At 42.8% G+C, this 24,873-nt stretch overlaps 1 protein-coding gene across 1 annotated transcript in view; it reads left to right on the top strand.

The window, feature by feature from the left end:
- The window catches only part of LOC308434397 (collagen alpha-4(VI) chain-like), a gene marked incomplete at both ends in the record, with an annotated part of 92,816 nt that overhangs the window by 45,923 nt on the left and 22,020 nt on the right, over nucleotides 1-24,873 (top strand). Inside the window, 12 exon segments of the mRNA XM_080934674.1 lie at nucleotides 4,297-4,350; nucleotides 4,489-4,524; nucleotides 8,065-8,127; nucleotides 9,815-9,877; nucleotides 11,431-11,493; nucleotides 12,077-12,139; nucleotides 14,909-14,959; nucleotides 17,388-17,423; nucleotides 17,526-17,588; nucleotides 19,782-19,844; nucleotides 21,298-21,333; nucleotides 22,579-22,615. Of these exon segments, the coding sequence (XP_080790800.1) occupies nucleotides 4,297-4,350; nucleotides 4,489-4,524; nucleotides 8,065-8,127; nucleotides 9,815-9,877; nucleotides 11,431-11,493; nucleotides 12,077-12,139; nucleotides 14,909-14,959; nucleotides 17,388-17,423; nucleotides 17,526-17,588; nucleotides 19,782-19,844; nucleotides 21,298-21,333; nucleotides 22,579-22,615 (628 nt within the window).

Here is a 24,873-nt window from a genome sequence, read left to right as displayed (position 1 = left end):
GGTGTGTCACTGTGGGCATGGGCTTTAATACCTTCACCCCAGCTGCCCAAAACTCAGTCTCCTGTTAGCTGCCTTTGGAACAAGAGGTGAAACTCTCAGCTCCTCCAGCCACACATCTGACTGGATGCTGCCATGCTCCTGCCTTGATGATAATAGACGGAACCTCTGAACCTGTAAGCCAGCCCCAGTTAAATGTCATCCTTAAAAGAGTTGCCTTTGTCAGGGTTTCTGCTCACAGCAGTAAAACCCGAACTAAGACATAGGTCTTTCCTCTCTAGTTCTGGTAGACAGTAAAGAGCAACGGTAATAGGCTAAGTCTCTAGGGCTTTTTTAAATCAGTAACTTGTAAGACTGTATCCCACACTTGACACCAAAATGTTCATCTAATAACCTGTCTTCTGGGGGAAGCACTGTGCCATTATTTTTTTAAAAATGTTTTAAAATTAGCTTACAAAGTAGTGGCTTTCTATAAGTGTTTGTTTTACATCCTTAGTTTAAGTTAACCTCCTCCTCCTCCTCTTTCCTGTCCCTCCTGCCCTACCCCTTAACCCCAATACTTCCCCTTTCTACTTAAATATTTATACCCTCTCCTCATCCCCTAAGCACTTTATAAACTTAAAGTCAAACAGATTTATTATTTGTGTTGACTTTAAGGATCACCAAGATATAAAAAGTGAAACTGTAGAGTGGTGTTCATTGAATGATCCCACCTGAGTTTATATATATATATATAAAACATGCATTTATATCTTCTTGGGCAAGCATAACAATTTTGAAATTTTACACGAAATAATTGTTTCTCAGTGGCTGTTTATCTTAGTCACTGTTTTATTGCTGTGAAGAAACACCGTGACCAAAGCAACTCTTAAAAAAGGAAGCATTTAGTTGAGGGCTTGCTTGCAGTTTCCGAGGGTGAGTCCATGATCATCAAAGCAGGAAGTAGATAGGCGTGGCACTGCAGCAGTAGCTGAGAGGTGCCTCCTGACCTACAGACAGCAAGCAGAGAGAGAAAGACACTGGGCTTGGAGGAGGCTTTTGAAACCTTGAGGCCCACTCCAACAAGGTGAGTCCTACGCCAACAGGGCCACACCTACTGATCCTTCCCAACAGTTCAACAAGTGGATCCTAAGCATTCAAATATATGAGTCTATGTGGGCCAGCCTCATTCACACCACCAGGCTACCGTGGAGGAATGGGCTTAAGATTTTCTTCTCAAATTTGTATTCTTTGATGCAGTGTTTCTCTCATGTGTTTGTGTATGTATCATATGCATGCATGGGTGTATTATGTTTGCATGCATGTGGGCACATGTGTGTGCACATGGTTGTGGGAGGCCCAAGGCTGACACCATGGATCTTCCTTGATTGCTCTCTACCTTAATCATTGGAGCAGAATCTCTTGATAGAACCCAGAGCTCCTCAATGTAACTAGTCTAGCTAATAGAACCCAGAGCTCATCAATGCAGCTAGCCTAGCTAATAGAACCCAGAGCTCATCAATGCAGCTAGCCTAGCTAGCAAGTATTCTTGCTCGGAACCCTAGGATTATAGGAGGGTTTCACATCCACTTGGCATTTACTTGGGTCTTGGTGATCTGAACTCTTGTCCTCAAGTTTTCCTGGCAAACACTTTACTTACAGGGTCATCTGCCCAGCTCCATAGTGTGTGTGTGTGTGTGTGTGTGTGTGTGTGTGTGTGTGTGTATTAAATTATAATACATTTAATTTCTTAAAAAAACCTTAAATATTTAAGAATAAACTTTGGAGTCCTAAAGAATATAATGACCAGAAGTCAGAATGTAATTCAGAATAGAAAAGCCAAATTGAACAGTCTCTGATCCAAAGAACACAGAGGACCCAGTGGTCAGTGAGTGCTTCGGTCTTTCAGATGTTTTCGCTTCCCAATACCACCATCTCAGCATGTGGACACCATTTTCATTTGTATATTTTTCTCACTATCTGGTCTTAAGCCAAAATCAGTACAGCACCTCTTTAAATGTTGACAATACAGCAATATTTAAAGTCTGTGAAATATTTAATGTCAAATATTAACTTATTGTATAACAATTATTTATTACAATATTTAATAATGATAAGAATATTAATAATATTATCTTGAGGAGACACAATGAGCTGGGCATGGTGGCTCACACCTGCAATCTCAACACATCAGAGACGGGAGCGGGAGGATTGTGAGACCCCTGTTAGTCTGGGTTTGTGTGCATCTCTGTCTCAAAAGATAAAAACAAACCTGGGTGTGATAGCACATGTCAGTAATATACTTGGTTGGTAGGAAGATCCAGAGTTCAAGGTCACCCTTAGCTATACACTGAGTTGAAAATCAGCTTGATCTACAACCGAATCAGAGAGAAAGAGAGAGAGAGAATATTATCACAGATACACATTTTCACGAACCCACAACAGAATCTAAATTAAACTAGTATTAATGGTCCTACTGCCCCTCCCATTGCAGCTCTTTCTGTCTTGAATTCTCACACTTTCTTGGTGTTTTGATAAGTATTTTAAAATTATTTCATAATGTTTCAGTAAATGTTTGTACCATGTTTGACTATCCATCCACCAGCATGGTGGGCTAAATTGTTTGAGAATTTAGTTTTTCCTAAATAACAGAGTAACAAGATGAAGGTTTTACTTCAGTGTTATGATTACTTTCCTCCTTCCTCCCACAGAGGTACCAGGCAACTTCACTGAGTGCTTATCCATGGCGTTGGGGATTGCAAGCAGACATTTTGCAACCTACTTTTAATAAGCGCTCAGCCTCTCCTCTAGCCCACCACCCAGCAGAGGTAGTGGAAGAGAAAAGTTATTGGGATGTAGGGGAAGTGGACCTGTTTGGCAATAGTTCTTTAGGGGCGAGCTCGATCCTCTTTCTTAGCAGTTCAATTCCATAGCAAACATCAAATACAACTCAGCAGCGGCAGACACAAGGCATGAACCAGCAACTGTAGTTCAATCCTGAAGAAACAGCCAAGCAAGCTGCTGCAGGAACCTCATGAGCATTTCTTGGGCGAGTTTCTCTCAAAGGCAGCGTTATCACAGGTTGAGCTCAACAATGCTATGTAAGGCGAACCAATCCATGTGTGTTGTTAGTGAAGTACAAGCAGGTAAAGCAAACGAAACCAATGCTCAGTGCTCTTCTTCCACTGTCAGGTCATCCATTTACTCCTTCATCAAGCATCCTTTCACATGTGCCTCAGCAAAACATCATCTGACATAACCAACTTTCCAAAGAACTAGAAATTTCTACTTCAAGGCATCCTATGTTGTTTTCATTTCTCTGGATTCTGCCCACTTCCCCACTTCTAACTCCACAGAGGTGACAGCAAAGTACCTTCTCATGGTGATTGTGATATTTCTTCCTGTCACAACCCACATGTAATATATACTTTGTGTTGGCCTCTATACACTCAGAGAGACACAGCTTCCCACCTTCTCCTCTACCTACCACTCAGGACCCTGTGTGGCACATGTATGAAGGAAAATGCTGGTATGTTTAGATGCTAGGCATGGCTTGTTGAAGAACATATTTGACTGCTGTCACAGTATGATGAGCTTCATGCTATTAACACAGGGACACTCAGCAGGGAACAATAACCTATTGGTATTTAGAAACATGAAAATAGAATGCCATTTGCTTCTTTTCACATATGTGCATGTGTGTGTATATGTGTTCGTGTGTGTACATGTGTATATGTTCGTTAGCATGTGCATGTGTATACGTGTGTGCATTTTCATAACTGTGTGCATGTGTGTGTGTACACATGTACATGCTCATGTGTGTGTATGTGTGTATGTGTAGGTCAGAAGTCTGAGTTGGGTGTCTTACTCAATTGCTCTCGCTACCTGATTTTTTTTTTTTGAGACAGGGTCTCTCACTACTCACAGTTTCTCCTAAACCATCTGGCCAATGAGCTCCTGTCTTTTACCCACCAGTGCTGGTATTACAGGCACACACCTCTGCGCTCAGCTTTTGTGTGTACTCTAGGGATCCAAACTCAGTTCCTCATGCTCACACAGTAAGCACTCCACCCGCCGAACTGGAGGCTGGTGCTTGAGCGGTGCTGATAGACATTCTAACTCCGCACATCCATACAAAAGCTCCCGGCCCTATGCACCTGTTGAACCCTTGGGAGGGAGCCAGGATGACCATTCATTTTATTTCATTTTAGGTAAGTTGAATCATCACATATTGCCAGAAATTTCAGCATCAGACAACTCAAGCCTACAGAATAAAACCAGGAGTTTGTGGCACTTAAACAGAACTTTCTTTTATTTCAGGGAAGCTCTGGTTTCCATGGAGCTCTGGGGGAAGCCGGCAGTGTGGGACCTCAGGTAGGTGTAACTGTCTCAGGGGGAGGGGGGCAGACTCCTGCTTTTGCTGAAGAGGGAGCTGGTCTTCTACAAGGAAGGGCTTGGTGCTGCAGGCTTGGCTTATTTTCTTTTCTGAGATCTTTTCTTTTGTGCTTTTAGGGGTCACCTGGAAGACATGGCTTGCCAGGGTTGAAGGTCAGTATTTCTGGAACGTTCTCTTTGTTCCACAAGTAAGGCTACTTTCATAGTTCTCGCTGAGGTCAAGGGGAGTGCTAATTGGCTGTTGCAAACGGCACAGGAGAATCTATGGAATGTTACTGTGGAAGAAGGGAATAGCCAAAAGACTCCCACCCCTGCTATGTTTCATTTGGAATTAAAATAGTAGAAAAGAGTTCTCATTGTTGATAAAATGGTATTTCTGAGTGAAGGCCAGGGCTTCCTATTTGTGCATGAGCAAGAGCACATGGTGGAAAAGGTTGAGTCCGTGGCATCTCCAGAGGAAGCTTGTGCAGTTTCATAGTGGGTTGGGACTATTCCCAGGACAAATCTTGCTTTACTAAGCCGTTATCTGGCTCCCAGATGGTGTACTGAATGCTTGTCTGTATCTTCTTATGGAAACCTTCCCATAGATCTTGTTCCATATAGTCAGGAGAATGATCTAAAGTAGTCATACTAAGTACATAGCAGGTCAAAGAAGATGAATAAATAGCAAAAGACATAAATATCAGACCATCATCAGATTGGGCATTCTGAACATCCAACAGAAATCAACAGGGAAGCCTCTTTCAGGACCCAGCACGTTTTCCAGATAGAGTCCCAGGCAGAGCTGAGTGTGCCCTCGAGAGAGGTGTCCAGTTAAGGAACAAATAGCAACATGTAGGGATGATATTGTCACGTCTAGCATTCACAATGTCAGGCAGACACTGACGGGGGAAGCTGAGGCAGTGACCTCGAGTTCTGGAACAAGCTTCCCTCTGCTTGGAGGAGCTTTCCACAGCTCAGCCTTGGACTCCTCAGTTCTCTTCAGCCAGCAATTTTGTATCACGGGATAAACATAAACAGTGGTAACCTCTGCTGGGAGCTGCTTTTTATCTGTTTCTCAGATACAACGTTTTACTTGGTTCTCAGATACAATGTTTTTCTCTTGGGGTGTGTTGTTCTTCTCTACACTCCTCACAGAGCTGGGAGTGCACAGCCTATCCCCAGACAAGGGGGCCTTAGAGGACACCTTCAGACAAACATGCTGAGGTCTGAAATGGGAGCTTAAGCTCTAAGAGTTCAAACAGCATGTGCCAGTTTGCCAATATCATTTATGTTGCAATCCTCTCATTCTGGCAAGGATGGTAACTTTAAAGCTTATCTGAGCTTTTACAGAGTGAGTTCAAGGCCAGCCTGGGCAACGTAGTATGACTGTTTCAAAATGAAAAGTAAAAACCGGGCCTGGAGATAGCTCTGCCTTACATCTCTTGCCCAGCAGACCAGCTTGGTGAAGGGAACGAAACTGGCAGAGATGCCACCGCTGACCGATTCAGATCTAATGTCTGAATCAACGACTATGATGCTCTTTGAAGACTTTGTGCGAAATCAGCTTAATTCCTGTAGGCTTCTCTGGAAGTCAACTCTGCAGTGCTCTGCTCTGCTCAGGTGTTTTGGAGGTGGGAGACCAGCTTAGTTCGGCACTCAGTGCACTGTTGACTCCTTACAATAGAGATGAAGACTTTGCTTTCTTACCAGTCTACCTGCTTCCCCTTCCGCTCCCTGCCACATCCTGGTCATGCATTCATTTTGTCCCCTCTTGGTCAACTGAGCACCCACAGCTTTGTAATTTCATTTTATGTGACTAGACCCCACTCTTTCCTCATTTGCTCTATGTTCTCCGAGCCTGTTGTTAATTACACAGCTCCCTAATAGAAGCGATGGACCCCCAGTATAGTAGGTCATGCGAGGATTACTTTTCTTTTACTTATTCCCCCCATCCCTCTTGTTACCGAAACCCTGGCTTTTCACCCTCTAGGCTTCTGTACTGTTCCATCGGGTAGAGTCCTTTCATTCTGGAATGGGAGCGAACTGGTGTGAGCTACAGGATGAAATCGGACACGTCGCCCTTTCATAGATTATAATCATGACCAGCCCTTAAAATGGCTTGCTTGTGTTCCTATTCAAGTTTTCAGTCAATAGTTTTCCCCACCATAGATGAATTGATTAAAAAAATTGGTACATAGGATGCTGTTTATCTCTAAAAAAATAAATAAAATCATGAAATTTGTAGAAAAATTGGGGGTGGGGACTTAAAATGTATACTATTGAGCGAGGTCACATAATCTCAGAAAGAAAAACCCTGAGTATGCTCTCTAATATGTGGATTCTATGCATATGCACATAAAGGATAACATATAGAAATGCACATAATCCTATGCACATGCAGACAAATGCTCATAAAGCTACAGTGCAACATGTAGAAAGGAGACTAAGAAAGCAGGGGGTGGTGTGAAGTGTAAAGGCCACCTGCGTCCAGAAATTCAAGAACAGCCTGGCCATAGTAGCAGGATCACATCCTCCAACCTCAAGTGACGGCCACACATGGCCACTATTCTGTTTTCCTGTGAAAGATAAAGTTCCTTGACACTAGAGAGATGTTTTAGAGTGTTTATTGCTTTGATAGATACACAACAAATTAACACATGGAGCTTTATTAAAATTATAATATAAATTTAGCTTTATTTTATAGTCCATCACTGAGGGAAGTCAAGGCAGGAACTGAGACAGAGACTATGGAAGCATGCACTTACTGGCCTGCTTTCCCTAGCATGTTCCCTTTGCTTTCTCATATACCCCAGGACAACTTGCCCAGGGTTGATACCACCTACAGTGGCCTGAGCCCTCCCACTAATCCTGAAAATGTCCTATATAGGCTTTGCCCATGAGTCAATCTGGTTGTAGCATTTTCTCAACCGAGGTTCTCTCTTCCCAAGTGACTCCAGCTTATGTCAAGCTGACACAAAACTAGCCAGCATGTGAGCATTGAGTTCATATATCTTAAAGATAGGGCCAAAAAGCTTAAGAGATGTCTCAGTTCCTGAAGTGCTTGCTGCACAAATGTGGGGCCTAAGATCCTTCTCCAGAACTTGAGGGAAAAGGCCTGTTATGGTAATGCTGTAATCTCACTGCCAGGGAGGCAGAGATGGGGAGATCTGGGCTCTTTGGCCAGCTAGCTTTTCTAATTGGTGAGCACAGGTATCAGTGAGAGACCCTGCCTCAAAAAAAATTTAATGTAACATTCCTTGAGGCAGATGACCCAAGATTGACCTCTGGCTTACACCCCCCCCCCCACACACACATACACACACACACATACACACACACACACACACCTGCACATATGTGAACATATAACCTCCTCCCCCAGCAAAGTAGCGCTAGGCTTTTAGATAACAGTTCTTAGGCAAAATAGGAGTTTGAGTTATTTAAATATAAGATTTCTGCCCCTTCCCTGTCTGAGCTGCTGGAAAGAGTCGTGTGAAGACTCAGGAAGGCAGTAACAATCAGTCCCTGCATTTTCCCAATCAAACGGGAAACCCCTCAGATTTGTTCTTCAGCACGGATCCATCTCTGGGGAAGATTGAACACAACCAGCCCAGTCTTTCTTTGTGGCTTATCCTCTGTGTTCTTAAAGGCCACCGTTCAAAGAAGGCTGACAGGTTTTTTTGTTTGTTTGTTTGTTTTTTATTTCTGCAGGGTGTACTCGGAGAAGCTGGTGAGCTGGGCTCCCAAGGAGAGCCTGGGTATCCAGGCCCACAGGTTGTACCAAGAACTGGGTTTTAATCTAAGGACATTTGCTTGAAACCTTTTCTTTGTGTGACAGAGATCTGAATCAGAATGCCCTAAAGGAAGCTTCCTGAGCCTTTCCAAAGGAAACTGCACAGCCCTTCTTTTGGGAAGGCCAAATTGCAATACTGATATTGATCAGATTCCTGGCTACTAGCCTGCATATTAGCAATAATTCATCTAATCCAAAGTTGGGGTGTTGAGTGGGTTTATTAGTCCATTTCAGAGGGTCAAAATGGAGAGGAGAAGGATGAAGATATGCAAATAGTCCAAAGTCACATTGCTAGTGAGTGACAGATTTGCAATTGGAACTTGAAAGGCAGAACTCTTAGTGAATGCCCCTGGAGCTCTGACTCCAGTTTTACCCAAGTAGAGTTTAGTTCATCAGCCAAGTGCTTGCTGGGTATCTGTTATGCACGGGGCTCCCTCTTAACAGACCTTGGAGTACCTAGACAAGCAAGTCAGGGGTCTAACCTCTAATGGCTTCCGTCCAGTGAGGGGGTTGTAAACTCCCAAGTGACAAGTGGAAACTTGAATTTCAAAATTTGGAATCCTTAAAGAAGAAACAAAACCTACCATTTTACAGCCCTTCAAAGCCTTTCTCTTATAGAGCAAAGTATTTCCAAGTCCCCAGCCATGAAAGACCTTTAAGCTGACAAGAAACCTTACTCACATCAAGTCCTTTCCCCACCATTAAAAATCCAGTGAGTGTCAGCTGATGATTCAAGAAGCTGCTTGCTGATACCAGATGACAAGGACACTCAGAGAGAGAGAGAGAAAAAGAGTAATCAAAGTGTAATTAGAGTGTTTGCTTTATGATGAAAAATGGCTTCAGGCAGAGATTGTTTTTCCCATTTTCTCTTTGATCGCTAGCCTATTTCAAATTCAGACCCCCACTACTGTCCTGTCTCTGCTCTGTCTTTTGTAGTCACCTGATTCTGCCTTTTGAGAGGCATGTACATCATGCTGAGAGCCATAGGGGAGATAATCTATTGAAAATGTCCTCTGTTCTCACCTCCCCACTGGGTTGTGGGGATGATGGTTTATTTAAAAAAAAAAAAAAAAAAAAGATTGTCAATACCTCACCTGGGAGAGTGGAAACTGAGATCAATGCTTCTATTAGGAAAGCATCTCTCAGAAAAACCAGAGAAAAATTTAAAGTGTCGAAATCAGTCGAGCAAAATAGACCAGAGGTAAAAATAAGGACCTCCTATCCCCAGCAACAGGGATTGGGCTATTTAAATGCACCCCTGGTTCTTGGCAGGGTAACAGCTGAGATCCGGCTGTAGGAAAAGGTTCCTTTCTAATGAGAGGGATACCACAGCTGCTACTCTCAGCCCACTCTGTAGATTTGAAATTAGTTGGGTGGCTGAAGCTATGAAAACAAGTCTTTTGAACGTCAGGTCTCAGCAGATCCTTCTGGAAAGATTGCTAGGAACATAGATGCAGAGGACCTGTGCCCCCCATCGACGGCTGAGTGTGGAATGAGAGTCCATGAGCGCTTCAGAGTGTAGACAGCACCTCATTCAGTCGGGTAGATGGCACAGAGCTGGGTGTGGGCACCTTCGTCCAGCAGATATCTCAGGTGACTTTACACTTACATGGAATATGATGGGATGTATAAAAAAACGATTGACTTTCAATGTCTTTTTTGGAGCAGGGACCCAGAGGAAGGCAAGGACCACCAGGATTTTTTGGTCAAAAAGGGAATCCAGGTGCCCAGGTAGGTTTGTAAGACAATTAGCTACGGTATAGCTAGCTGCTAATTAGAAATGGCTGATTCTAGTCCTGAGGCATCACAGGGTGAATCATTTGTTCTGGGGTCTGTGAGTACCATAGATTTCCAGGACATCTAGTTTGACGAAGTTGGCATTGGTATCAGGCTTGTGCCCCCTTCATTCTGGGAACATGGTGGGCAATAAATTCTGGCTTTGAACCTCACAGACATGCACCACAGCTCCTGTTCACTCATAGTGCAAGGACAAATAATAGTGTCATCCAGGAGGCAAAGCTTAAATTGCCCAGTCCTCATGAGGATCCACGGGCCATGATTGACTGTGTAGATTAGGTCACAGAGGTTCAGGGAGACCCAGTGACTGTTTTATCAAATAGTAAGTAGTCAAATGCCCTCTGACTTGGGCATTTTCAATTGGGGAATTTCCCAGGGCCTGTTCAACAGTCCATCTAATGTCTGTGGCCAGTGGGAAGGTCGGAGAGACTGAACCACATTGTCAGGGTGGCTTCTTAAGGTCAGGAGCATTTGCTACAGCATAAGACACTTAAGCAACAGGACTTGAGTCAGGTCCATGGTCTCTGTGCAGAGATTCAAAACAGCAGCTCTGAGGACAGAACTATGGCTTAAGTCTTTCCCTGGGTAATAAAAGCTAGCCTGCTGTTTTTAAAGTCTTCAAAGCACATTTGTTTGTTTACTGAGACAGGGCCTCACTATATCAATCTAGCTGGCCTGGAGCCCATAGAGATCGGTCTGCCTCTGCCTCCCTAGTGCTGCGATTAAATGAGCATGTCACAAAGCCTGGCTAAACCTGTTATTTAAAAAATTCTCACTGTGATATTATTAGTCTCATTTTAACATGTTTCCAGTTCAGAGCAGGTAAAAGCCCAGGCTTTAGTTTTCCTGATCTTTTGACCAGGTCCTTTCCCAGAGAGTGTATAGATAACCCTCCACTCCTCACCCCTTTCTCTCAGAGAGTGTATAGATAAGTCCCTTTACCTCTTTGTCAGTGTTCAGTAGATTCGATTCTTATATAGTAGACTTTGTTCTTCCTCAGGTCTCCCCCAACCTAGAGTTTAACTGTGTCTGCTTTGCATTTTGCATGTTGGAAGATAAAATGAACTGGTGGGAGCATTAAAAGCTCACCTTCCCTCTTCATACCAATTCTCTTGTTCTATATGAAGATATAAGAAAATGTTCTGTTTCTGTAGATAACATCACAGAGGCTCTAGGAGATTAAATGACTTGCCACCCAGACAGAAAGTAGCCAGACTGGCTTCTGACTTGGATCTTTAGTTGGTAATTCATGACCACATTGATGATTCCAGACCATTTTGATCTTGACTAATAGTGGGATGATACTGAAGCCACCAGTATCTGAGAATGTCATGGAGTAAAAGCTCACTTACATATTGACCTGCCAACATTTAGCTTAAAACAAAATAACAACAACAACAACAAAAACCAAAAACACTAGTCAAATGACTACAAATCAGGGGCCATTGTAGTAAGAGAGTCATGATTTTGTCATGATATCATTGTAGGGGAATCCTGGGCCTCCAGGGCCAAATGGCTCAAAAGGACCAGATGGACCCAGAGGACTGAAGGTGAGTGTCAGGGAACACTCTCGGTTATGTTACTCTTGGATACTCTGCATGTGTTACTCTTACATACTCTATGTGTTACTCTTGCATACTCTATGTGTGTTACTTTTGGATACTCTATGTGTGTTACTCTTGGATACTCTATATGTGTTTCTCTTGGTTACTCTATGTGTGTTACTCTTGGATATTCTACATGTGTTTCTCTTGGTTACTCTACATGTGTCACTCTTGGTTACTCTACGTGTGTTACTTTTAGTTATGTTACTCTTGGTTATTTTATGTGTGTCACTCTTGGTTATGACTTTAGATGACCTTTGGGCTTTCTTAGGCAAATCTTTCCCTAATATGCAAATCATAATGATTATGGTTGCATCCATTTTCTCTGCAATATTGTGATTTAATTTTTTTTTTACAACTGTATCTAATTCCACTGTGCATTTTTACCCCATTTCCAGAGCAAGCCTTAACAAGCCTGGTGAAGGTAACAGGTTTTGAAAAGGCTAACCAAACAGTCTCTAAGCAAAGGACACAAAGAATCAGAAACTCATGGAAGAAAATTAATTCCATCTTTCCCCTCTATTAAAAGGGAGAACTTGGTCACACAGGAGGAGGAGGTCCACAGGGTCAGCAAGGTCCAAGAGGGCAGCCTGTAAGTCTCATGTCTCTGTTTTGAATTCCTGATTGAATACCCTATTTTTTTCTTGTTTGGTATGTGTTCTTGTTGCACATAAAACATGATGTGATTAAACTTGGGCTTAGGAATGATGGCTTGAGCTGTTGAGGATTTAGCCAAAGGTTCATAAGTTCCACATAAATAAAGAATGCAAAGATGTGTTGAATTTCTTTTGCCTTCTCTTTGTTGAAGAGGGAAGTGTCTGTGAGCCTCTTCTGTTTGATAAGGAACTTTTGCAAGTATCTGAGTCTTTTGGGACCAATGAGATGCTCAGATAAACTAAGAACAAAACAAAACAAGACACTCTTGTGTTCCTGCTCTTGCTCTCCCACTCTTGCTCTCCCCCTTCCCCTTCTCTCCCCCTTTCCTTCCCCCATCTCTCTCCACGTGCTCATGGCCGGCCTCTACTTCTCTACTCTCCTCCTCCTCTCTCTCTGCCTCTACTACACCCTTAATTTCTCCCCATGACCTGAATAAACTCTATTCTGTACTAAAAACAAACAAACAAACAAACAAACAAACAAAAAAAACCCAACACTTTGTGTGTGTACATGTGCTTTTGTGTGTGTGAACTTTGGGTAGTGGTCTTCATTTTTGACATTTATGGCAAGATGCATTTTATATGTATGGGTGTTTTGTCTGTATGTATTTCCATATAGCACATGTTTGCCTTGTGCCTGTGGGGGCCAGAAGAGAGTGTTGGATCCCCTGGAACTGGAATTTAGGTGATTGTAAGACTCCATGTGGCTACTGTGGATTGAATCTAGATCCCCTCTGCAAGAGCAGCCAGTGCTCTTAACTCCCAAGCCATCTCTCCAGCCCCCAGCCTTGTTTGAGGCAGCATCTCCTATATGTATATGTATATGTATATGTATATGTATATGTATATGTATATGTATATGTATATGTATATGTATATGTATATGTATATGTATATGTATATATATCTATATATGTGTGTGTGTGTGTGTCTTCTTGTGAGGCAGTTCAGATAGCCATGAGCTCCACTTCCCTCTAGGAACACTGAGATTAAAGATCGTGCTACCATATCTGGCGTCACATGAATTCTCTTGATTTAAACCCAGGTCCTCATGGCTGTTTGGCAGGTGCTTTGCCCACTGAGCCATCTCTCCCAGCACCCAGACCCATTTTTGTAGGTACCAAATAAGAATACTTAGCTAGAATCATTAGCTTTTCAGAGTGCGTGTTTAATCATCCAGAACCTAGGAATAATGTTGGAGACCAATAATCGTGAGTGATTTCTTTCTACAGTTGAAACTTTCGAAGTTGCTTCTTCCTTATTCACTGATCTGAACCCAGGGGAAATTCATTATTTTGTGATTATTTTTCAGCTCACTGCTTCTCTGCACTTCACTCTTCATCAGAGCAGAGCTGTCTTCTGGAGCTCTCTTTCTCCAACAGTTAGGAAGGGCCTATAAAGGTGCTCCCCCAATTCTGTACTGAAATTGCATGTGTTGGGAAGGAGAGAAACCTGAAACAGACCCAGGAAGCTTACATTAAAATGTACGAGGAGAGCAGAACGAGGCCGTGAAACACACTGTGAGGCAGACAGTGCCCTGTGCCCATACTCCGGAAGGTAGATGGTAAAATGGTGAAGCTAAAATTTTGTTTGTTTTCATTCAGCTCTCTTTGGCTGAAATAGCATAGAGCTTATGTCCCTTAACACCGTCACCTATCAGTCTGTCTGTCTATCAATCATCTATGTATTTATCTCTGTCTCTATGTATCTATCAGTCATCTATGAATGTATGTATCTGTCTATTTATCTATCAATCATTTATCTGTCTATACTCTCTCTTCCCCCACCCCCGGAAGCTAGGGAAGAATAGCCTTCTTAGAGGTGGTATATCAGTACCCCAAAAGCCTGAGGATCTAGTCTCTAGAACTCAGGTAAAGATAGATGTGGTATCACACATCTTTAATCCCAGAATTGTCACAAGTTTCCAAACCCAGGCCTTGGTCTGTCCCTTGAGGGGCAGGCACGAATGCTCTGCGAGTCTTTAGGAGGGTGAGGACGGAGAGACAGCCAGCAAATGGCCCTTTCCTCCCCACCAGATTCACCTCCCCACACTTCCTGGACTTTGCTTTCTTTCTTATGTTAAATGTTTCCTAACTAGGCCACTGGAACAGTCTTCAGCCCTTCAGCTTGTCATTTTCCCTTGCTGACATCTACTTGATCTAGAAACAGTTTCTGGTCACCCCTGCTGGATCCCCTCAACCTCACAAGCCACTAAAAGGTTCTGAATTTGCTCCTTATGATACACATTTATGATCTGGACCTACCGGTGTTTGGACCTCTTGTAATGCACCAGTGCATGCATGTGTGCGTGCATGCATGTATGTGGATGCATGTGTGTGTTGAGATAGGGTCTCACTGGTCTCACTGAGCCCAGGCTAGCTCAGACTGTCAGTCCTCCTGTTTTGCCTTTCTGAAAACTGGAAACTATAAATATGTCCACTAGACAGAGAGCACATCAGTGCATGTTCTTGGCACTCTTCCCGGCAACCATGTAGGTGACAGTGTCACGGTCTTTTAAGGTTTTAAGTCCCATCCCCTCCAATGTCGTGTTTATCCTGTGAAGGCATTCTCCTGGTCTTCACTACCCACCCCTTCTTCCCCAACTTTCGGACTTTGTTGGCTTGTCCAGAGGTTTGGGTATTGTCATCAGCCACGAGTTGGTCTGGGTGAATCTATAGTCAATTCATCTTGTGTTATTATCTTAGGGTCTTTTTGGTCCAGACGGCCACGGTCATCCGGGAAGAAAAGGCAAGAAGGTGAGTTCCTGCAAAGAGCATTCCAATATCAAATCACAGTTTTGAGTTTTACTAGAATATAGTGAATTTTGAAGAGGTATGTCAGGAATGTTTCATTTATTTATTTATTTATTTATTTATTTATTTATTTATTTATTTATTTATTTATATGATATGTCATTGCTCGACAGAGTTCCCTTCCTGAGAAGTAAAGGGCTGGTCTCACCCCTTACTTCCCCGCCTTCTCCCTTCACTCGCATTCTCTACACTCACAGGCTCCCAATGATAGACTGAACCAGCTGCAGGCTAAGACAGTCGAGAAAAGTCTGCATGTGTTCTGAACATGTACGGACCCTTGTTATCCCCAAGTAGCACGAGGCAATGCTTGTTTCGTGGCATCTGTAGTTGCGGGTGTTCTGTGTCATCTGAAGTCTAGTGTAGGGTGTTCATGTGTCACATGTATGTGCTGGACGGCACCATATTGCACCAGGGAGCTGACTGTGCTCAGATTTCTGTACCTCTGGAGGATACCGGAATCAACCTTCTGAAGATATTGAAGGGCAGTTGTATTTCTTTCTTTTAAACATACATAATATTCTAATTTGTCTTGGAGAATTTCTTTGTTTCTTAAAGATTTATTTATTTCATGTATGTGAGTACACTGTCACTGTCCTCAGACACACCAGAAGAGGGCATCAGATCCCATTACGGATGGTTGTGAGCTATGATGTGGTTACTGGGAATTGGACTCAGGACCTCTGGAAGAACAGACAGTGCCTTTAACTACTGAGCAATCTCTGCAGCCTGAGAATTTCATATTCTGGTTTTATTCCCTCTTCCCATTTCCCCACCCCGGCTCCTCGAAGACCTCCTTCCAACCTTGTCTCAAGTCTTTAAAGCGCACTAAGTCTGACTATCCCTGCCCATATGTGGGAACAGGACCATCTTCCAGAGTTATAATTTCTAGGTGGTGGTGGTAGGGATTGTAAAAACTATTTACAAACTGTTGACCTCTGGGATTGAAATGTGGCCTCTTGACAACCTTCTTCCTCAGAGGAGTGTTGAGGATAAACCTGGCACTGAAGGTTATATAAACATGTTCAATATAGAGAGCTGTACTGTGTACCTACAGAAAACTGGTTTTCCTTCTAGCGGCCATCAACTTAATAATTCTTTAGGGACGGGGTGGGGGGGGGCTTGTGTTACTTCTCAGCACTTGCTGTTGTAGCCCCAGGGAGGTGTTAGTAAACCTCAAAACAGAAAGGAGTCTATGCAAATCCTAGCAGGGTCTTTGTTTGAACTAGCTCGGGCCCCTTAGCCCACAGCTGACAGACAGGATGGTTTTAGTGGAGAGAAGCTCTGAATATATCTTTTGGGGTAAGGCTTTTTAGAAAGTAGCAAGTGTGTGTGTGTGTGTGTGTGTGTGTGTGTGTGTGTGTGTATGTGTGTGTGTGATGTTTCTAGCCCAGCAAGCATTTTATTGGAGAGCTACTATGGCCTTTAGCATAATTGGCTGATGCTGGGAGTCAAACTATAAGCTTATTTTCTGCTTTCCTCTGTATTGGTGATTGTTGGCAATGAACTTGGAACTGGATTGTTGGGGAAAACTAACCTGGAGATGCTGGTCTGTTGGGGTTAGCCTAGAAACTGAAGCTAGGTGTTGTTGTGTGGTAATTTGGAAACTAATGCTAGGTACTGGTCTAGTCAATAGGTACTGTTAGTTTAATCTGAGTTCAAATTTTCTAAAATGGAGTCTGAACTTAAAAGATTTGGTCTCTTACTACGTCATTTATTTATTTGTGTGTGTACAAGCCCTGTGCCATGTGTGTGCACAGAGAGGGGGCTGCTTGCTAGGATTGGTTTTCTCTCTTTACCACCTGTGGTCTCAGGGATTGGACTCAGGTCGGCAGGTTTGGTGGAGTGTCTTTCCCCCACAGGGCCATCTCACCAGCTCTGTTTTCATTTCCTGGTCTCCTCTCTGGAATCCTGGTCCATCTTTGGGATGCTATCTACTTCTTTGGCCACTTGCTTCCTCAGGAATGAAAGTTCTGTAGGGGTCTAGGTTTTGTGCACTGCTGAGTGCCCAGTGATCACAGAACCCTTTGGTAAACAGCAAGAGCTAACTAAATGCCTGTGGGATGGACGATCATCTTGAAGCATGCCCATGGCTCTGATAATTCTATGCTGATTCCTAACACTCAGGTTGAGATTCCACCTTGCTTTCTGTTGTCACAAACCTCAGGGGCTTTACACTGAGAAATAAAATGCCCAAGAAGGAAGTTTCATTAGACTCGGCATCAAAGACGCTGAAGATTGTAAAAACTATTTATAAACTGTTGATCTCTGGAATTAAAATTCGGCCTCTTGACAATAGTTTATTCTTTTCTGGTTGAATGTTGGGGTAAAAATCATCTGGCACTGAATGTTATCTTATCATTTCTGACCCTAGGGAGAACCTGGATTCCCTGGCTATCCTGGTGCACAAGTAAGAAGAGATCTCAGTGGGCCTGGCGACTGGTAGGCAGTGTGTGTCACATGTGTTCAATTCTTTCTTCACATTCACAACCCTGCTTTTGCCTTTGCTAAGGGAGAAGATGGTAACCCAGGCCGTGGAGGAGAGAAGGGGGCCAAGGGAATCCGAGGAAAGAGGGTAAGAACCGAAGGGTCATCTGCAGTCATCACAGGTGCTGGCAGGGCTAGGCTATCCTTGACCAATTAGTACACACACAGACACAGACAGACAGACAGACACACAGACAGACACACACAGACACACAGACACAGACAAACAGACACAAACACACACACACACACACACACACACACACACCACCACCACCCCTTCTCATTTACATTCAGGATTGAAATGCAGCTTAGCAGTTGGTAGCAACAGAGCTCACAGGTTAGAATTTAAACTCTGCACTACCAACCACTCAAGACAACTTGAAGGCACCTCTGTCTTGGTGACTCTTGGGAAAATTTGGAAGGACATTGTCACAAATAGTGCTTTCAAGCAAGTGTGGTTTGTCTGAGTCTTCCCCAAGATTCTTTGGGACTTGATGCTCAAGAATATAACTTTTGTCTTGGTGGGCTTTGAATCTAGTTTGATTAATTGAGTCTCCTGGGCTGGAGAGATGGATCAGTGGTTAAGAGCATTGACTCTTCCAGAGGTCCTGAGTTCAAATTCCCAACAACCACATGGTGGCTCATAATCACCTGCAATGGGATCTGATGCCCTCTTCTTTCTGGTGTGTGTGAAGACAGCTACAGTGTACTCATATAAGTAAAATAAATCTTAAAAAAAGAACCCATCTCTTTAGGTTCTGTAGATTATGATTTTAAAAAATCTTTTGATTGTTTTTAAGACAATCTCAGATAACTCATGCTGGCCTTGAACTTGTTATGTTAAGGAAGGTCTACCATGGATCCCTGATCTTCCAGTGCATCCTGAGTGTGCCACCATGCCCAGCTATAAAGATTGGATCTTGAAGAGCCACAGTCAGTGGCAGCTCATTTTGAAAAGAGTAATTCTGTGAATGTTAGGATCTAGGTGTAAAGCAGATAGACATTAGAAAGTGATCTTTGGGTTGGGAGATGGCTCAGGGGGTGTTCCAGTTTCTGTGACTGTGATAAACACCATGACCAAAAGCAAAGGGGAGGAAAGGGTTGGTTCTGCTTGTACTTCCAGACTACAGTCCAGCCATCACTGAGGGATGTTAGGGCAGGAACTGAGGCAGAAGCCAAGGAGAATGCTGTCACTGGCTTGCCCTTCCTGGTCTGCTCAGTTTGCTTTCTTATAGAACCCATGACCACCTGCCCAGGGATGGCATGCACACCTCAATCATTAATCAAAAAAATGCACACAGACTTGCCTCTGGGCTGACCTAATAGGGACATTTTCCCAGCTGAGATTCCCTCTTCCCAGTAACTTGAGCTTGTGTCAAGTTGACAAGAATTAATCAGCACCATGGATTAAAGGCACTTGCCACCAAGCCCAGAAACTTGAATTTGAACCCCAGAACCCAGATGGTAAAGGGATAGAAACAACTCCTATAAGTTGTCATCCGATCTCCACAAGTGCACCCTGGCATTCTCTCTCCAGCAAGTGGGTGAATGCATGCACCCACACACAGATAAATGAAATTTAAAAACAGTTAAAGTAAAGCCTTCTGGGGACAGGACATGAACTGGTGTTCAGAGCAAAGAAGATGGAGGGATAGAAAGCATGTGTTTTCTTTGGACTCAGGATTTGTTTTTTTATCTGCTACCAAGATCCTACTAACAGGCCCATGCTTGCTCAGCCTGATGCAGCTTGTGGTTATTCTGATGGGTTAATTTGTCTTTCTACTTTCAAATTAAAAAGATGAGCCATTGGTTCAATCCACATAATTGGTGCTGTTTTACTTCAAATACCAAGAATATTAGCAGTGAGCCCCTGGCCACCCAAAACCTTCTTTGAGACACTGAGGCCCAAAGGTGATGTTAAAATTTTTCCTTTCTCCACTGTCAGACCCTATGCATTATGTTTATCCACATGACCTTGAGACTTAACCTTCAAGGTCATGTGGATAAACATAATGCATCTTTCAAGGCTCTGGATGGAAATGCATTTGTGTGTGTGTGTGTGTGTGTGTGTGTGTGTGTGTGTGTGTAAAACCTGTGGACAAGCTGAGGTTAGATGGGCTAGAATGGAGTCATTCCCATAAAGCCTCTTGTCTCTCCATGGATACATGGTTCACAGGGGCAGACTCACTAGCCTTAGGTATGAAACAATTTGATATCTTGGGAGAACCAGTTCTTTTAGCCAACGGGGAAGCTTATTCCTTTGGTTTCTTCATTGTAGGGAAATTCTGGATTTCCTGGGTTTGCTGGAACTCCAGGTGACCAAGGCCCACCAGGAAAAATGGTAATGGCACCCTTTCCTTTTTTATTCTCAACCTTGTACCAAGATGAGTAAGAGCTTGATAAGAGGCCTCCCTGAAGAAGAAGCAAACATCTGAGACATTCAGCAGGTTCAAGGGAACCGGCAAACTGCTTAGAACACTAACTTCAAACTCTCCACAGTGTTCTAGATGTAGTTTTCCCTGAATAGAGAGGTGAGCTTGAAGTGGATCTTCCTGAATACCTAGATTAATACACAAAATGTACCAGAGAACAAGCTTATCTATGCAAACACACAAAGCCGGAAGGAAAGCCTTATTAAATATTCCATCATACAATCTTAACTGAACTGATAATGTTGTAAGACTAGAAGAATGTTTAGGATACACTGAGATGTAGAAAGACCCTGAAGCTTTGCCCTATGCTCTGTTTTAAAGACAGCGTGGTATAGTTTGCTTTCCTGGGAGAAACCATTGACCACAAGCAAGTTGAGGAGGAATGGGTTTATTTGGATTATAGTTCACAGTCTATCACTGAGGGAAGTCAGAGCAGGGACTTAAGGCAGGAAGAAACTTGAAGGCCAGAATTGAAGCAGAGACTGTAGAGGAATGCTACTTACTGGCTTGCTGCCCTACCTGTAACATCCCAGGCCCACTATTTTATTAAGGGTGATACTACCCACTGTTGGTTTGGACTGCCTTTATCTGTCAGCAATGAAGAAAATGCCCCATAGACATGTCCATAGGCCAATCTGAGACAATTCCTCAACTGAGGATTCATCCTTCTGAGATATATCAAGGTTTGTATTAAGTTGATAAAAACTAATCAGTGTGAATCTGTCATTCTGTGAGGAATAACACATTTACCAGCCAGAAGGGGACGTCAGCATGTCCCTTACTGGAGTTCAAGGTTTTTACTGGAAAGAATCAACTAAGCCAGAAAAACCAAACACCACAGAGGTAGTTCATGGTCATCTGATGATGAAGTACAGATGTAGTGGATTTTAGCACAGTGACCTACCCAAGGCCTCAAGTTACCACCATGTAGAGTTGGAACAAGGACAATGGCTAGGTGGGCTCCCAGAAGGGTTGGAGCCAGAAAGTAGTAATTGAAGGTCCTGGAAGGGGTTCTTTACTATGAGGGCAGGGATGAGGTAGGGATGAGAGGCCTGGAAGAGCAAGCCCAGGGGAGACAGCAGGATATACATTAGAATAGCTTCTGGTAGGACCTGGGATCTTGAATGGTTTTAAAATTACCTGGTCTTCCAAGAGTCTATGTCCTTCTGGGCTTCCTGGATTCTGAGGTTTGGGATGCACCAAGGTGCTTTGTCCTCTTTACTGGGCTGGGCAGAACTCCAGGGCCAGGAGAGGAGGGCAATGTATGCTCCATGGTGAACACTCAGCATCTCCAGTTGCTTATAGAGAAACAGTGTTGGGAGTCAGAGTCTGCAGCTCTAACTATGTTTCTGTTCTTCCCAGGGCATCAAGGGCTCAAAAGGCCTGGCAGACAGGACGGTAGGTGAAGACTGCTAATTTAAAAATTTACTCATCTTAGAACATAAGTATTTCTATCTCAGCAAAGCAAGATTTGTTAATCTTAAAGCGTCTTAATTTTTCCTTCTTATATATTTTGTTAATACTTTAAGTTACAGAGTTTTCCCCAGAGATGCCACTATAAACCTAGAATAATATTTTAAATATTAAGTGACACAGAAGAAGATATTTGGAAGCTACCTCCTTTCTGAAAAATGCTCTTCTGTGAAGCCAAAAACACTGTTTATAAAGCTATGCATTTTTAATACATCAATTCACAGGATAGCACAGGCTTTTGTGTCTTATGGGGCACTCCAAAAATAGTAATAGCAACGACAAGGAGTAATTTTCTCCCACGTGCATCGAGACTGGTAGGTGGGTTGCAGGAAGCAGAAACTGAAGAGCAGGAGGTGGTGGGGTCTGAGGTTGAGGGGAAATAAAGGAGTGGGGGGATTCTAACTGTAGGCTTTACCCCCATCCCCTAGTTCCTGAATAGTGACTCTGAGGCTCATTATTTATTAATAAAATATCTAGGCCTTAAGTTGTTACTCAACTAGCTCATAAATCATATTAGCCCGTTTATAATATTCTATGTCTGCCATGTGGCTAGTTGCATCTCCTTTGTTCCATGCATCCAACTTCCTCCAAGTCCTGGTGGGGAATCCTTCTACCTATTTCCCAGAGTTCCCTTTTCTCTGCCAGATGTCCCACCTTCCGATCCTGCCTCAGTTTATTGCCCATTAGATGTTTATTATTAAGAAATTATCTCTATAAGGGATAAAAACAAATAAACAAAGAGGCAGAATTCCAGGTGTTGGGTTATGGTGGCACCTGTCTTGGCAGTCATTCTAAAGAAGTCTAGCAAACACTTCTATAAAAATGCATACATTGACAGCGGTCCCCAACATTCTTTCCGGAGATTCCTGGATTTTTAACCTTCAGCATCAGATTTGATCCCACTGATTTGTGAGGCAGATTGCCAAGTAAGACAGTTGACCCCACCTACCTGTCTCAACATGTCACCTAAAACCCTTTAAATGTTTCAAAGTAGTGGCTGGATCTGGAAATAATATTGTTAGGTGGCACCATCCACTCTAACAGTTTTGTGCTTCTCTGTTACATATTTAAATGCTTCAGATAGTACATGTCATTTTAAGTCACAACAGTGACATCTGCTCCACTTTAAATGCTTATTTCCCCTCCCTGTCTTTCCCCATCTCTCCACAGCCTTGTGAAATTGTTGATTTCGTGCGGGGAAACTGCCGTAAGTTGTTTGGGAGGTGGCGGTGGGTTGATCGAAGATCAAGCTCTAAGGACCTAAGTCACCCGAGGATTTGACTGAGCCTAGGGAGGTGACTTGTCCATCATAAAAAGATCTTGTAGATGAACAGACTGGACCCAATCTCCCTTTAAGTAAGTCATCTCTGCCTCAGTGGGCTCTGAAATCAAATAGTTTGAAAGGCACACCATCTCAATAACAAACAAGGCTGGTTCCCTAATGTAACCATACTTGCTTACCCATGGACCTGCATGAAACAGAACATGGGAAGCCCCGGCCTCTTTATTTCAACCAACAGTGTTCGCAATGACCGTTTGAAAAGAAATGTGCCCTATTTGGTTGTCATGGCCATTGCAGAAATGGAACTAAGAACCATCGGATCTTAGGTCTGGCTTTGTCACATGATTGGCTGACATGTTGAGCTCTCTTTAAAAACATTGCAGGCTCTCAAGTCCACAGAGAGCACACGCCTCTCCTCCCTGGCGATAAGAACACTGAGTTGAAAGCTCTTAGTGTAGAAGTTTGGGTTTTCTGCACAACCACTTGCCTTCTTGCTCAACCTTCCGGCTTCTGTCTGCTCCCATCTGGCTGCTGTTCACGGAGAGTCCAGGATCCATTTTCATGGGAGTCACATAGAGTAATGTTATCAGCATGGATAGCAAGAAAGAACTGGCCATGGAGAAAGTAACCCCATATACTGAGGAGCACCACAGGGTCAACAGCAAATAGAAAAGCAGGGAAAACAAATATTCAAGGTAGAAGCAGCAGGGTCAGGTGAAGGGCTCAGTGACCTAGCTGTGTCATGTCACAGTTAAAATTGCTGCATAATCATTTTTTATATATAAGCATAGACATTTTTGGAAAGCTAAATCTAAATGTTTAAAAAGAACCCTTTTGAACTGAAAATAGGCAAGAGACATAATCAGAGAAGAAAAAAATTACAAATTAACAGCACACCTGTGAGAATATTCACTCTCCGTGGAAATCGAAGATTATCAATTAAAACTATGATATTCTTTTTATGGTTCTCAAACAAGAAGTATATAATGCCTGTTACATATACATACACACATAATATATACAACACACATATTTATTTATATAGTTCTGGTCTTTAGAGATAGGGTCTTGCTAATTAACCTATATGGCCTGAACCTCCTTACGTATACTGCAGTGCCTTCCAACTTGCGATCCTTCTGCGTTAACCTTCCGAGAACTGGGAATGCAGGCTTGTACCACCAGGTCTAGGCTTCAAGTTGGAAATATTTTTGAAAAGTCAAAATAATCCTTACCCCTAATTCGAGGAATGTATGGAAGTGACTTGTGGGACTATAAAATGCTTCCTAAAGAACCTTTGGAACGGTCATATAAAAGACCATAATTATTGCCATAGGCAGACTGCAATTGGACAAGTAGGATAGGAGAATTGTTCATGTGTGCTCGTACGGAGAGACACTGGCTGAAGAAATCATAGGACAGCTACGTAGTAGAATATGTGATAGCATTTACTGATAAAAAATGTCACACTAAATGTAACATGATTCAGAGTCAAACACACTTTTAGCTCCAAGATTTATAAAATAAGATGAAAGTAATTTTATGTTTGGATACATAGATGGTAAAGTAAGAACAATCTTAACTTTTTTATAAGCATGCATTACTCAGATATATATATATATATATATATATACACACACACACACACACACACACACACACACACACACACACACATAAATACTTTACACAAGATATACATATATTTGTATATGATATATATGTATATATGTATATATACACACACATATATATATCTGAGACACATGTAAAATACAGCTTCAGAATAGCTTAGTGCTTTAATTGGATTTAATTTTAGTTAATGCAGCCAAAGTCCTCTATAACGATGGGGAAATGTGTCTCTCAGATCACAGCTTAGACATGATCTGTCTGGGTTGATATGGAATCCTGGGGTGTGCCTGCCAGGGGTTTCAGGATGAAGTCTCCTTGTTTCTTCTTTGTCATCGTTGTGGTGTGTGTGTGTGTGTGTGTGTGTGTGTGTGTTATTTGCTGCATTTCCTAAATTACCTCATGCTCTGAGAAGTTAATCAAGCTCCAGTCACTGAATCCACATTTCATCCAGCTTGGAAAGAAAGGGAGAGGCAAAGGGCAAAGGGCAAAGGATGCTCTTGCTTCTCTCTTTTAGGCTACAAAATAATGGGTATCATTAGGATATAAAGATGCTT

This window comes from Micromys minutus (assembly GCF_963924665.1).
Source record: "Micromys minutus genome assembly, chromosome: 21".
NCBI classification, from domain to species: domain Eukaryota; kingdom Metazoa; phylum Chordata; class Mammalia; order Rodentia; family Muridae; genus Micromys; species Micromys minutus.
Note: the sequence above shows the minus strand (reverse complement) of the source record. Positions and strands in the feature narration are given on the sequence as shown.